The sequence below is a fragment of the Mus caroli genome, chromosome 5 (genome assembly GCF_900094665.2).
Source record: "Mus caroli chromosome 5, CAROLI_EIJ_v1.1, whole genome shotgun sequence".
Lineage (NCBI taxonomy): Eukaryota > Metazoa > Chordata > Mammalia > Rodentia > Muridae > Mus > Mus caroli.
Genome location: NC_034574.1, coordinates 18,674,683 through 18,688,014, shown reverse-complemented (window position 1 = coordinate 18,688,014; position 13,332 = coordinate 18,674,683). Strand labels below are relative to the sequence as shown.

The 13,332-nt window shown below is 43.1% G+C and overlaps 1 protein-coding gene across 2 annotated transcripts in view; it reads left to right on the top strand.

The window, feature by feature from the left end:
• Pus7 (pseudouridine synthase 7) overlaps nucleotides 1-13,332 on the top strand; it is a 43,457-nt gene that overhangs the window by 18,908 nt on the left and 11,217 nt on the right. The window contains exons 6-10 of one of the 2 annotated variants that reach the window (XM_021162743.1): nucleotides 606-623; nucleotides 1,489-1,600; nucleotides 3,448-3,525; nucleotides 9,178-9,306; nucleotides 12,000-12,125. In XM_021162743.1, the coding sequence (XP_021018402.1) occupies nucleotides 606-623; nucleotides 1,489-1,600; nucleotides 3,448-3,525; nucleotides 9,178-9,306; nucleotides 12,000-12,125 (463 nt within the window). The remainder of the gene's footprint in view (nucleotides 1-605; nucleotides 624-1,488; nucleotides 1,601-3,447; nucleotides 3,526-9,177; nucleotides 9,307-11,999; nucleotides 12,126-13,332) is intronic. The other variant, XM_021162744.2, reaches the window with a different exon arrangement.

The window sequence follows — 13,332 nt, the reverse complement described above, 5'->3', positions numbered from 1 at the left end:
GATTTCTGAGTTCGAGGCCAGCCTGGTCTACAGAGTGAGTTCCAGGACGGCCAGGGCTACACAGAGAAACCCTGTCTCAAACAAAACAAAAAAAACAAACCAAAAAAAACCTAATAATCCCAGTGTCCAAATTTTAAAGAGTTTTACATTTCAGTACAAGAAACTTATAAAACACACAGCTGCATGAAGCAAACAAAACAGCAGTTTCTCAATACGCACAGCATGACAGACACCACCTGCTGTATTTACAGGGAAAAATAGTCTGTAGAAAAAGTCATTCTATATGTAGACCTAAGGATTTGCTGTTCCCATGGCTGCAGACAGGACAGCTTGGAGGATGGACTCATCCATTATGAAGAGACTGAGACAGGAAGGCTGTGCCTAGAGGGGAGTTTCCTACTTGTTCGGTGTTTGCCACTGCAACATCCCACTGTTCAAGTCTGAGTGGCTACTGACTAGCACAGAACTCTTAGGTGCTGTGTGGAAGTCTTCAGTCTCCTGTCACCATGCGATCATGTGCATGCCCCTCTCTAAAGCACGCTGACAGTATTTATTATAAATTAAACATTGCTCTCTTGTGCTCTTTATGCTGTGCCTTCGGACAGAGGTCAGAGCTGCGGCAGGTAAGAGCGCTTGGTGTTTCCTGTAGACAGGTAAAGTGCCAGCGTTGTCATAAGGGCTGAGTGCAGAGAACTTGCCTTAAGGGTAGTGAGCTAGAAGAAAAAATGAAAAAGATATTTCCATTCACAAAACCCTATGGGAATGGTGAGGAATTCACTCTAAGAGCTGAAGGGGTCCTTGTAATGTTTTTCTATACATGACTGTATAGAATGTGTCTGTACATGACTCTCAACAATCATCAAGAGGAAACTGATTTTCTCGGCATCTATACATACTGTGGTGCTTTTCTGAGGAGGGTTACTGCTTGTCTACACTGGTTGATGGTTCTTTACATTGTAATGAAGTCACTAACCTGTTACCAAGACGTGGTTTTGCTTGGCAAAGCCAGATGTCCAGTTAACTTCTGCACCAGGAATATCTTCTGCCTCTGAAGATAAAGGGTTTCTAAGTTTATGTGAAAAGACTTATTTAAGGACAAAGGAAATTTTTTTGAAAACAAAGGATTCTTTCTAGTTGATTGTGCAAAATCCTTTATGATAATTTTTCTTTCATGGAGTTTTGTGCCGTTGAAACTAAATATAGTCCTTGACAAGCAGCCGCCTCTGTTGTGCAGGACGCGTGAATGTTTGCAGTGTCGCAAATTCTAGCTGTAGCTTAGTTTTCTCAGAATCCTGACTTTTTTACTGAGTAGTTTAAATTTAAATCTTGCATTGTTTAAGATGTGTTTCCAGATTGTAGCATGATTAAAATGTTCAGTTAAAAAAAAAACGATTATCACCATCAGGCTATCCCAAGTCATAGAGAGTTTTTATGGTATATCTGACATTTAATTTTGTTTGTTTGTTTGTTTGTTTGTTTGTTTTTAAGATCCAAGAAAACATTCTTGGCCAAAATCCCGGGGAAGTTACTGCCACTTTGTTCTCTACAAGGAAAACAAAGACACCATGGATGCCATCAATGTCCTATCCAAGTACCTGCGGTTAGTGTCTTGTTCTTGTTCTTACAGATCAGTAAGGGAGGATGTTGTATCTTTCTGTGTGAATACAGGGGAAAGAGCAGGAATCAGAGATCAGTAAATGACAAGCAAGCTTCTTAATGGTAATGTTCTGGGAAATAAAGCAATAAACTTTTTAATCCCCATGCTAGTAATCCCGGATGAAAGTTCTGGAGGTCAGGAATTCAATACAATTAAGAGTTGCAGTTCAGCCAGGGAAAAAGGATATTTGCTCAAAGGAACGCAAATACAGTAGAGATTGTAGGTTTTGAGGGTAGGTGAGGTGCCAGAAATTTTTCTGTGTTTGTATTTTTAGTAGAGATGAAGAGATAGCTTAGCAGTTAAGACCATTGGCTGCTTTTTAGTAGGACACAGATTAATTCCCAGCACCCACATCAAAGCCTATAACCATCTATAACTCCAGTGTCAAGGGATACAACGCCTCCTCTGGTCTCCACAGGCACCAGATGTGCTTCACACATGTGAAGAAGTCACATACCATAACCAAAGCACATTTCTAATAACTTAACATTCAAACACTCAGAAGTTTGTTTTGTTTTGTTTTTCTTGTTTTTCAAGACAGGATTACTCTGTGTGACAGTCCTGGCTGTCTTGAACCTCCTATGTAGAACAGACTGGCCTCGAACTCTCATAGATATACCTGCCTCTGCCTCTCAAATGCTGGAATTAAAGGAGTATACTATGCCCAGCTAAACTAACTTTTTTTTAAAAAAGAAAAGAAAAGAAAGAAAGAAAGAAACTATCTGCAGATACCACAACAGATTTGTATTGTGTGGAAATATAACTCTGTTTAACCATGGCTGTACAGCAGACGTGTTTAACCATGGCTGTACTTAAACAGCAGACGTCAGTCAGAGTTCTCCCGCACACCCAGGAGCTGCAGGCTGCAAGATAGGGTTTTTTCCTTTTATTTTTTCTTTCTTTTGTTTTTGTTTGTGTTTGTTTGTTCCGACAGGGTCACTAGCCCTGTCTGTCCTAGAACCCGATGTAGAGTCCACCCTAGCAGCCACATTGTAACCTGGTCATCTCTCTAAGGGCCTTGTTTCCAAATGGTATAACATGCGATGGTGGGCGTCAAGGCTTCTAGGAGTCTGGGGAGAGTACAGGTCAGCCTGAATACTGTACCTAATTAAATAACATTTCACTTTTCTTACTAGCTTCCTTACAAAGAGAGCCTGTGGCTTCTCTCCAGGGCCTCGTGTCTTAGAGAATGGGTGGCCCTCGTGGGATGTAGACAGGCAGAACTAGTTCCCCCGGGGACACAGCTGGGACTTGTGCGCATAAGCAAACTCTTCCGAGGAACTTCGTGTATCTTCAGATCAGAACTATCCAGACCCCTGTCTTAGCATTTTTAAATGTCGAGTTATAAATTATATTTAAGGTAAAAATCATATTACTGTAAATTTAAATGTTGAGGTATAGATTATATTCAATGTAAAAATCACATTACTATAACATCTTGAAAACTGAAGCTATAAAATGTTCAGAATGCTACATTATACCTCTAGAATATTTCCCCCTTTACTGTCATAGTTTTATGTAACTTAACAAATTGTTTCTGACTATGGAAGAGTGCAGCTTGTATATTTTTTCCTGATTTAGCCCAGTCTGAGCACCTCTGATAGCCACAAAGGCTCTGACTCAAGCCCTGCCAAGAGCAGCTGTGGCTGCTTTATTTTGCACATTCTCTTGTGTATTTTCCTCAATAAAGTTTCTCCTTAAGTAGTGTGTGTATTTTGAGACTTAAGTTATTAGAAATGTGCTTTGGTTATGGTATGTGACTTCACATTGCTGTGTTTGTGTCTCATCAGGGTAAAGCCAAACATATTCTCCTATATGGGAACCAAAGACAAAAGGGCAATCACAGTCCAGGAGATTGCTGTTCTCAAGTAAGTGGAGCGCCCGGTGCCCGCCCAGACTGACAGTGCACAGCCCCAGCTCTGCTTTAACGAACTTACCACTTTCAGCTTTGCATGGTCTCTCTGCCTTTTAAAATCCTGTAGATGTATTTATTTGTTATGTATGTATACATACATACATACGTATTATGAACAGACAGTGGCACATTTGTGGAGGTCAAGGACCACTGGAAGAAATCCACTCTCTCCTGCCCTGTGCCTCCTTTGGATTGGACTCAGAAATAACAGCAGATGCCTGTATCTGCCGAGCCAGCTTGCCAGCACAGCTTCTGCCTTTTTGTAGATATTATTTTCTACTTCAGTTTTTTCATCCTGAATCTCTCTCTGTTTCCAAATCTATCAAACATGGTTCAGTTTTGTTTGTTTGTTTGCTTGCTTTTGAATAATTTAAAAAGCCATTTGTGATAGAGACAAAAGAATTCCTTTCTCTCACTTATTAAATATCATGTCCTTTAATATTCACCTAGGAAAGAGTGAATAAGAGCTTTTGCATGTAGCAGACATACAGATGGAAAGATGGTATAAATAGATGCTGCAGAAGAGCATTAGATAAGCAAAATCCCCGAGACTCAGACAAATATCACATCTTGCTTATCAAATATCCCCTTGCTATACGCAGTTTTAAGTTGTTTCTGTGTGTGTTGGGGGGGGGGGGGGGGGGAGATTGTCATGGGAGGGGAGGAAGACATCTCAAGAGGAAAGACAGGAGAAAAAAGAGAATGTAGGCATATGTGTGGCAAAAATGTAGAGATGGAGACGATGTTAAGAAGGTTTGGAATCTCAACAAGAGTTGGGTAGGCAGCAGGGTAGAAGGCGTGAAATGACACCCATGTATAAAACCGACATAAGGAAACTTGGTCACTGTATGCAAAACTAAAGAGGGAAAGATGGAAAACAGTAAGAGTGGATTCAGACGATTAAAGGATTAAAGAGGGGAAGGACGAAGAAAGGCAGGCAAGGAAAGAAGGTGGTTGAGGGAGGGCTAGAGGGAGGGTGTGTACACCCTGCTGTGTACTCTAGTCCTTTTCTTCCTTGACCTGAGGCAGTGGCATGTTGTCATAGCAACCCCCTCCATCACATCACTGGGTAAACATGAAGATGCTGCTTTGTTTGGAACGGGGGGGGGGGGGGGGGGGGGAGGGGGGGGCACCCTGAGGAGAGGAGTTGAGTTGCTAATTTGGGGATTAAAAATATAATAACTTAAAAACAAGGTGCCTTTAATCCCAGCACCTGGGAGGCAGAGGCAGGCAGATCTCTATAAAAATTCAAGGCCAGCCTGGTCCACAGAGCAAGTTCCAGTACAGCCAGGGATACACAAAGAAACCTTGTCTTGAGAAAAAGTAAATAAATAAAAAATTTTAAACTGAGGCACTGGGCTGTCTTCCTCAGCCAGCAGGTGTCAGGCTTGATCAGTGTATTGCTCTGTCCCCACGGAGCCTGTTTTCATTTTCCTGTTGATTTTGGGAGGAGCTGCAGTCTAAATGCTGGCCTCTTGAAAGCACATTGCACTTATCTCGAGGATAAAGGCTGCAGCCTGCGTTTGCTTGAGGGATCCACGTGGTGGGTGAGTTGGCCTTTCCCCTGAGGACTGGTGAGGAGAATAGACCTATGCTGCCACACAGGGATTCTAATTATTGCCGGGCTGATCAGTCCTGGGAAAAGCAACTTCGCTTTCCAGACTCTTGCAGCTTTGATCTACTTCGTAATCTCAAACTGCCTTACTCGAGCGACTTGCTTCGTTTCCTGCCAGTTCCTGTCTGAGCTTGGGCCAGTATGTCTCTGTTTTACTAAAGGCTTCTGTGTGGCAGGTTGGTTTGTTGGCCCTTACTACTTAAAAACTGGCTTGTCACACGTGAATTCCCCAGAGTGGGTGGACAGTGTTAACAATGAGCGCCTTTCCCTTTAAGAACTAAACAGCTCTGGGCTGTGCTGCTCACATGGATGCAGAGGTGGCTGTCCATTATGTATTGGGGAAGAGGATGTTATTCAGCTTTTAAAAAAAGTGAGATACCAGTATATCCTACATTGTAATAAGCTTAAGATTGTTGCATTGTTGGGGATGTTGTCACAGGCCAGTAATTCTGCCATTCTACAGAGTGAAGCTGGGAAATCGCATGTTTGAAGCCAGCCTGGGCTACACAGGATGACCTTGACATTTAAAAACAGCAAAAAATTACACCAAGTCAGACATTTAAAAAAGAAAAAACATTGACTTCTTTTCCATTTACATGAAATGTCCAAAATGGGGAAGTGTGTACATAAAAAGCAAATTGCCGGTCACAGGGGCTGCAGGGACCGTTAGAGACTGTGGAGCAGATGCTGCCTGGCTGGGATTTCTTCCTCAGGTGGTGGAGACACACCACACACATTGTGAGTCCATGCTGAAAACAGCAAACAGGCAGTTTAATGTTTTTTAAAAAGGACAAAGCTGGGCACTCACCTTTAAACACACACTCTCAGGAGGCAGAGGCAGGCAGATCTCTGAGACCAGCCTGGTCTGTGTAGTGAGTTCTAGACCAGCAAGGCTGTATGTATAGTGAGACCCTGTGTTACAAAAGAAAGAAGAAAAAGTCAGCCATTAGGCTCTGTCCTGGCACTCGTAAGAAGCCGTCATCCAGGGTCACGGGGCAGCCAGGCTGATAACTTGGTTCTTTTTGGCCTCTGTCTTTTGCTTTTGCTTAGCTTTATTTTATCTGTTTTTTTCTGTTTCTGCTCTGAAACCCCGTCCTTTCTCCAGCAGTGTCTGCTGACTACAGAGCTTCATCAGTTGGTCCGCACTCTGTTTATGCTGATCCCCTGCTTTTGTGGGTCCTTGTCCATTTTGAGCATCCTCCCTGCATGCACATCTTGATTCAAGGGCCTGGAACACACCTGCTCAAGCTCGCCCTGGTTTGTGTGAGGCCCAACTGCTTCACGGAGCAGAGAGAAACTGGGTGTTCCAGTTTCACCCATTTCCTGACTTGGATGGCCATCTTCCTACGTTTGATATTAATGCAGCAACTTTTTTTTTGTTTTTGTAACTTAGTAAGGCTGAATACCTGACAGTGACCAAAAGTGAGAAAGGGAGGTGGAGCACTAAGGAGCTTCCTTACATAGCAAGCAAGGAAACAAACGGGCTGGTGCCTAGTACATATGAGTGTGTGTGTGTGGCATTTTTGCTAGAATTCCAGGAGAGCTGAGAGTTTAAGGATAGAATGTTTGCCTAGCATGTATGAAGCCCAATGCTCAATTCCTAGCACTGAGGTAACATAAATTCTAGTAGCTCGGATATTAGATAGATGATTTTTTTTAAAGATGTATGTTATTTGTATGTGTGTGAACAGTTTATTAACTTCTACGTATGTGCACTGTATGCCTGGTGCCCATGGAAGTCAGAATAGGGTCACATCTGGAAATGAAGTACAGATGGTTGTGAGCCACTGTGTGGGTGCTGAGAATCAAACCTGGGTCTCCTGCAAGAGCAACAAGTGTTCTTAGCCATTGGCCATCTCTCCACCTCCAGGGGAATTTTTCAAGCTTTATTTTTAATTTGCCTGTGTGCCCTGTGTGGGGTACCTTCAGCGGCCAGAAGAGGGCATCACATCCTCTAGGGCTAGAGTCACGGGTGTTTGTCAGTAGCCTGGTGTGGGTGCCTGAGATCCAGCAAGTACTCTTAAGCCCTGTGAAGGTGAATTCTAAAATGTACGTAGTTTCATTTTCTTTTTTAATGTATTTACTTTGGCCAAGGAGTAGAGCAGAGTGGCCCCATTAGTTCCCCCTTGTGTTAGAACTGGAGAGGCCTGTTGAACCGGTCCAAGAACAGATGCGTGGGGGCGAAGCCACATCCCCAGTGCTTCCACAGTCCTCTGTTCATAAACACATATACACAAATGTCCTCACACGGAAACATAAGGTGTACGCGAGTGTGCACAGACATAACTACACTGGAAGCCACTGACAGACTCAAGCCAGGCTCACCTCCTTGTCTCTGCTGCTTGACAGAGTAGCTGTCACTTCAGAGGAGACATGGACATGGAAAAATTAACACTATGCTCTTGGGCACCATGGTATGTGTGTTGCATTGTTTCTAATCATTGAAAATAGGAAACAATTAGTCCGTGATACAAATCAGAGAATCTTAAAGACAACTAATAGATAAATAAAATTGGATTCTTAGAGCCTAGATGGATCTAAGGATTCCATTTGTATTCAGGTTAATCCAAAGACATGAATGGAAGCCTTTGGGGTGGTGATGTCAAGTGACAGGCATGGGGCAGGAAAGCAATGGCTGACACCTTTCATCTGTGTATTGTATTTTGAGGTTTTGGGTGCTGTTTGTCTGTCTTTAGGCAGGATCTCACTTGGCTGACCTGCGGCTGACCAGGAAGACCTCCCTATAGCCCGCGCAGGGGCTTTTGGCCTTGCCTTTTTTGTGTTGTTGATCTAAGTGTGAGTGTTTTGCCTGTGTGTATACCATATGCTCAGGCGTGGTGCCTGTGGATGTCAGAGGAGGATGTTGGGTCTGGAACTAGAGTTGCGTGTAGGTGCTGGGAATCAAACCCAGGTCCTCTGTAAGAACAACAAGTTCTCTCAACCACTGAGCATCTCCTCAGCCTCGATTATATATATTTTTAAAATAAAAATACAAAGTTTAGCATTTTCAAAATTTTTATATATCAAGAACATGAAGCCCTCTGAGATAAACCTCTTTTGTTATTTATGTCTGCTGCTCTTCTAGTGGACCTGAGTTTGGTTCCTAGCACCACACTAGGCAGCTATGGCCTCCTGTAACTCTGGCTCTAGGGATAGCCAACGGCTGACCTCTGGAAAGACCTGTAATTATTCATGTGTATACACACACACACACACACACACACACACACCTGTAATTATTCATGTGTATACACACACACACGCACGCACGCACATACGCATGCATACGCGTGCACACACATAAATAAAAATTCAGTCTTTCAAAGAAAAAACTGTTAACAACAGCACTGAGTGGGGAGGGTTATGGAGTAAAGAAAGAACAGACTTTTCCATCTTGTGTTTGCATTTCTGCACAGATTTCCTGTCGAGGAAGGCAAAAGACTTTCTAATGAGACAGTTCCAACAGCATGGGAAACACGTCTATGAAACAGCAGGGTACAGGGTTCTGAATCTAGCTCCACACATCTTCAGTGTGCTTTTAAGGGAATGAGGAAATGCAGGGGTCTGGGCCTTTTCCAGGGATGAACCAATGAAGTGTCTTTCTTCTCTGTGTTTTTGTGTTTCCAAGGTTGTGTTGTGGTCCAGAGTTTGCAGTATTTTTCTTACTGGCCCAATTGTGGCAAATCTTCTTAGGTGTTAGAGACCATTCTTTGCAGTTATGTGGATTGCTGTCTGCCAGCAAGCATAAGCAGCTTTGCCACCTCCTGCCCACGGAGGGTAGACACCGAGTAGACACCGCCGCTCTCTTGTTCTCCTTGGTGGTAAAGTCCCACCATTCTAGTACTGTTATGCACAGGAATGAATAATCCAGGGGGAAAGGAGAACTGCATCTAGCTACCTGCTGCAGCCTCCGTGCAGTCACAGCCCTGGCGTGCCCTTGTCTTCTGTCGGGACTCACGGTCCTTCCTCTGCTCCTTTTTTTCTTTAAAGAATAAGTGCACAAAGACTTGCCCACCTCAATAAGTGCCTGATGAACTTGAAGCTCGGGAATTTCAGCTATCAGAAAACCCCTCTGAAGTTAGGAGCCCTCCAAGGAAACCACTTCACTGTTGTTCTCAGGTAAAGTGCCACAGTGCGAGTGCAGTGAAGGGAGGTGGGGTGGGGGTAGTGCAGAGCTGGGGCTGGGGGTGGGGGGTACAGAGCCTGGCTGGGGCTTGGGGGGGGTGCAGAGCCTGAGAGCCTGGGCTGGGGCTGGGCAGGGGTGGCAGGGGTGGAGGGTGCAGAGCCGGGGCTGGTAGCAGGGCTCCAGGAGTCTGTCTGCACATGTCCCAGTTGGGTACAGGGTACCTGGGTCAGATAGAAAGGCTAGGAGAGCAAGGCATGAGGAATAGATACTGTGTAGTATTTTTCCTGATAAATGGTCTTTGTCCCTCCCTGAAAAGATTCCCATAGCCCTCAGAAACACTGTGTCCTTCAGATACAGACTGAAAGATAAAGAGCCTACTATTAGGGGCTGGAGAGATGGCTCAGAGGTTAAGAGCACTGACTGCTCATCCAATGGTCCTGAGTTCAAATCCCAGCAACCACATGGTGGCTCACAGCCACCCATAATGAGATCTGACGCCCTCTTCTGGTGTGTCTAAAGACAGCTATAATTTACTCATATACATAAAATAAATAAATCTTTAAAAAAGTGTGCTTTGGTTTGTATGAGGTGCCTAAAATGGACACATTCATAGGAAGATTAGAGCTTGCTTTGGTGGACGTTTCAGTTTGTGATAGGCATGGTTGCATATGCATGTAATTCCAGCACTCAGGAGGCAGAGGCAGGCGATCACACTGCTTCAAGGTCAACCTGGTCTACATGGAGTGCAGGCTGGCCAGGGCAAGAGTGTGCAGAATGAGGGAGTGAATGGATGAATGGATCTGGACACAGGGAAGGAGTTTGGGAACAGCACAGTGGTAGATGCTGCACCACATTGCACATGGGCTTCATGCTCTGATAATTGGTACTGATGAAAACAAGCTGGAGGACGGAGGTGCACACCTTTATCCCAGCAGTAAGGATTAAAGCACACAGGCAGTGCAACCACTGAGTTTGAGGCCAGCCTGGTATACAAAAGCAAATTCCAATACAGCCAGGGCTACACAGAGACACCCTGTCTCAAAAATGGTAAATTTATATAATCGCATAAAAACCATGTCCTTGGGAGGGAAATAAGAAAAGATGGAATAGGGGGGGAGGGCCCAGGAGACTTTTGGGATAGCATTTGAAATGTAAATGAGGAAAATACCTAATTAAAAAAAAATGAAGAAAAAAAAAAGAAAAGAAAGAAAAGATGGAATAGCTAGTGAGATGGCTCAGTGGTTAAGAGCACCGACTGCTCTTCTGAAGGTCCAGAGTTCAAATCCCAGCAACCATATGGTGGCTCACAACCATTCGTAACAAGATCTGATGGCCTCTTCTGGAGTGTCTGAAGACAGCAGTATACTTACAGATAATAAATAAATAAATCTTAAAACAGAGAGTTAGAGTTATTACGCCGGGTGCACGCCTTTAATCCCAGTACTCGGGAGGTAGAGGCAGACAGATTTCTGAGTTCGAGGCCAGCCTGGTCTACAGAGTGAGTTCCAGGACAGCCAGAGCTACACAGAGAAGCCCTGTCTCGAAAAAACCAAAACAAAACAAAAGATTGTCCTCATAAATGCATTCTATACATCAAACATATTAATAATATTGAGTATTTTAAGAATTAAATAATAAAAATGTTTCAACCTATATATATATATACACATATATATATGTGTATATATATATATATAAACCTTTCATACCCTAAGATATCATTAATGAATATTTAATACTATCTGTAACTGAGGATCCTATATCTAATGTTGAATACTAAATTGTTTCAAAACATACAAAATATTCTTGGTGAGTTAAGCATAGTAAAAGAGCATGAAATATTAAAAACGGATCATTAAGAAATATGTTCAGGCCGGGTGGTGGTGGCGCACACCTTTAATCCCAGCACTTGGGAGGCAGAGGCAGGCGGATTTCTGAGTTCGAGGCCAGCCTGGTCTACAAAGTGAGTTCCAGGACAGCCAGGGCTATACAGAGAAACCCTGTCTCAAAAAAAAAAAAAAACAAAANAAATATGTTCAGAAGCCCTTATATGATACCACCTGACATAGTGAGAGAGTATTTAAAATGCATTATATATCTGTGTACATTGTCTAACAATCAGTTTACTTAAAGATTATCAGTGTTTCTAGGAAATTATTTTATCAGTAAGTATATTTTTAAAATTTCAAAATAGCAAAATCTCTTTGAAGTTAAACATTAAGAAAATGCTAATTTCAAGCACAGTGAGAGAGATTATTCATAATATTTCCATGGTATTTGTAGAACATGATTTTAATATTTTCAACAGTTAATATTCAGCAAACAGAATAATTATTTTAAGATGTATTTCGTTGTTATGTCTCCCTTTTCATTTCTGACTTTGTTAATTTGGATATTGTCTCTGTGTCCTCTGGTTAGTCTGGATAAGGATTTATCTATCTTGTTGATTTTCTCTAAGAACCAGCTCCTGGTTTGGTTGATTCTTTGAATAGTTCTTTTTGTTTCCACTTGGTTGATTTCAGCCCTGAGTTTGGTTATTTCCTGCCGTCTACTCCTCTTGGGTGAATTTGCTTCTTGTTGTTCTAGAGCTGTCAGGTGTAGAAGCTGCCCTTATGTGCACAATAAAATGTATTTGGCTGTCCATGGTTTTTTTTCTTGTTTTTTGTGATAATTTGGGTCCCTGCAGGAATATAACAGGAACTGATGAGCAAGTCCAGCAAGCCATGCAGTCTCTGAGGGAGACCGGCTTCATTAACTACTATGGCATGCAAAGGTTCGGGACCACGGCTGTTCCAACTTACCAGGTTGGAAGGTTTGTATTCAGTCTTCTAACGTTTACCTTTGTATCTTTTTTATTTAGGTTTTTTGTGCTGTTTGTTTGTTTTAGTTTTTTGTTTGTTTTGTTTTATTTTGTCTTGTTTTCTGAGACATTGTCTCACTGTTTAGCTGAGCTACATACTGGAGCACCTAGCTCCAGATCCCTGTACCTACAGAAAAGCCAGGTGTGATAGAACACTTTTATGACCCAGTGCTGGGAAAATGGATACAAGTGCATCCCTGGATCACTTGAGGCTCGTGTGTAATGCACACACTCACACACACAAAGGAAAAAGATGGGACCTAAATTTATATTTTTCTTCCCACTATTAACAGTCCGTCCAAGGGGGAATCTCTTAGGTTTTGGAATTTAAGACAGGGTTTCTCTGTGTAGCCCTGGCTGTCCTGGAACTCACTCTGTAGACCAGGCTGGCCTCGAACTCAGAGATCTGCATGTCTCTGCCTCCCGAGTGCTGGGACTAAAGGTGTGCACCACCACTCCTGGCTTCTCTGTTACTTTTTAACAGGTAAGTGGACACCAGTAAAAACCAGGGTAACACAAATCCAGAGTATGCAAACCCAAGGCACTGTGATCTCTCTTAACACGTGGGTCACCATTATTCACCTCCCATCTGCCCTCCCCCACCCTTTCAAGAAAACTGTAGAAGATCTAATGTGGAACATAAGAGCTTGGTTCACATCTAGATAATAGGAAAGCCCTCCAGGGTAAAGTAGAGTAGAAATCTCATCAGTAAATCCTTGGTTTCATAATCGTCCAGCGGGAATCCCACTGTCCAGCAGAGATTGCATTGCATAAAGTAACTTCCTCCTAGGAGCTGGCACGCTGGAGTCCACACCGCGTGCCGTCTGAGAACATGTCTTCCTGGTTCTGTCTCAGCACTGGCAGGCGGAGGCTGCGCCTCAGAAGGGCTGAACTAGCATACTGGCTGGACAGCCGTAGAAACAGTTTTCTCTAGTTCAGTTTCCCACCATCAGGTTGTATTTGCTTGTGTGATTTTACAAGGACCAAGGGTTAACTCAGTCTGCCGTGACACCTCTCTCAAGCAATGTTGTAAAAGGAGAAATAGAAATATTTCTAACTTAGACAAAGTTTGGAGCTGTGATGAAAGGATGGACCATCTAGAGACTGCCGTATCCAGGGATCCATCCCATAATCAGCTTCTAAACGCTGACACCATTGC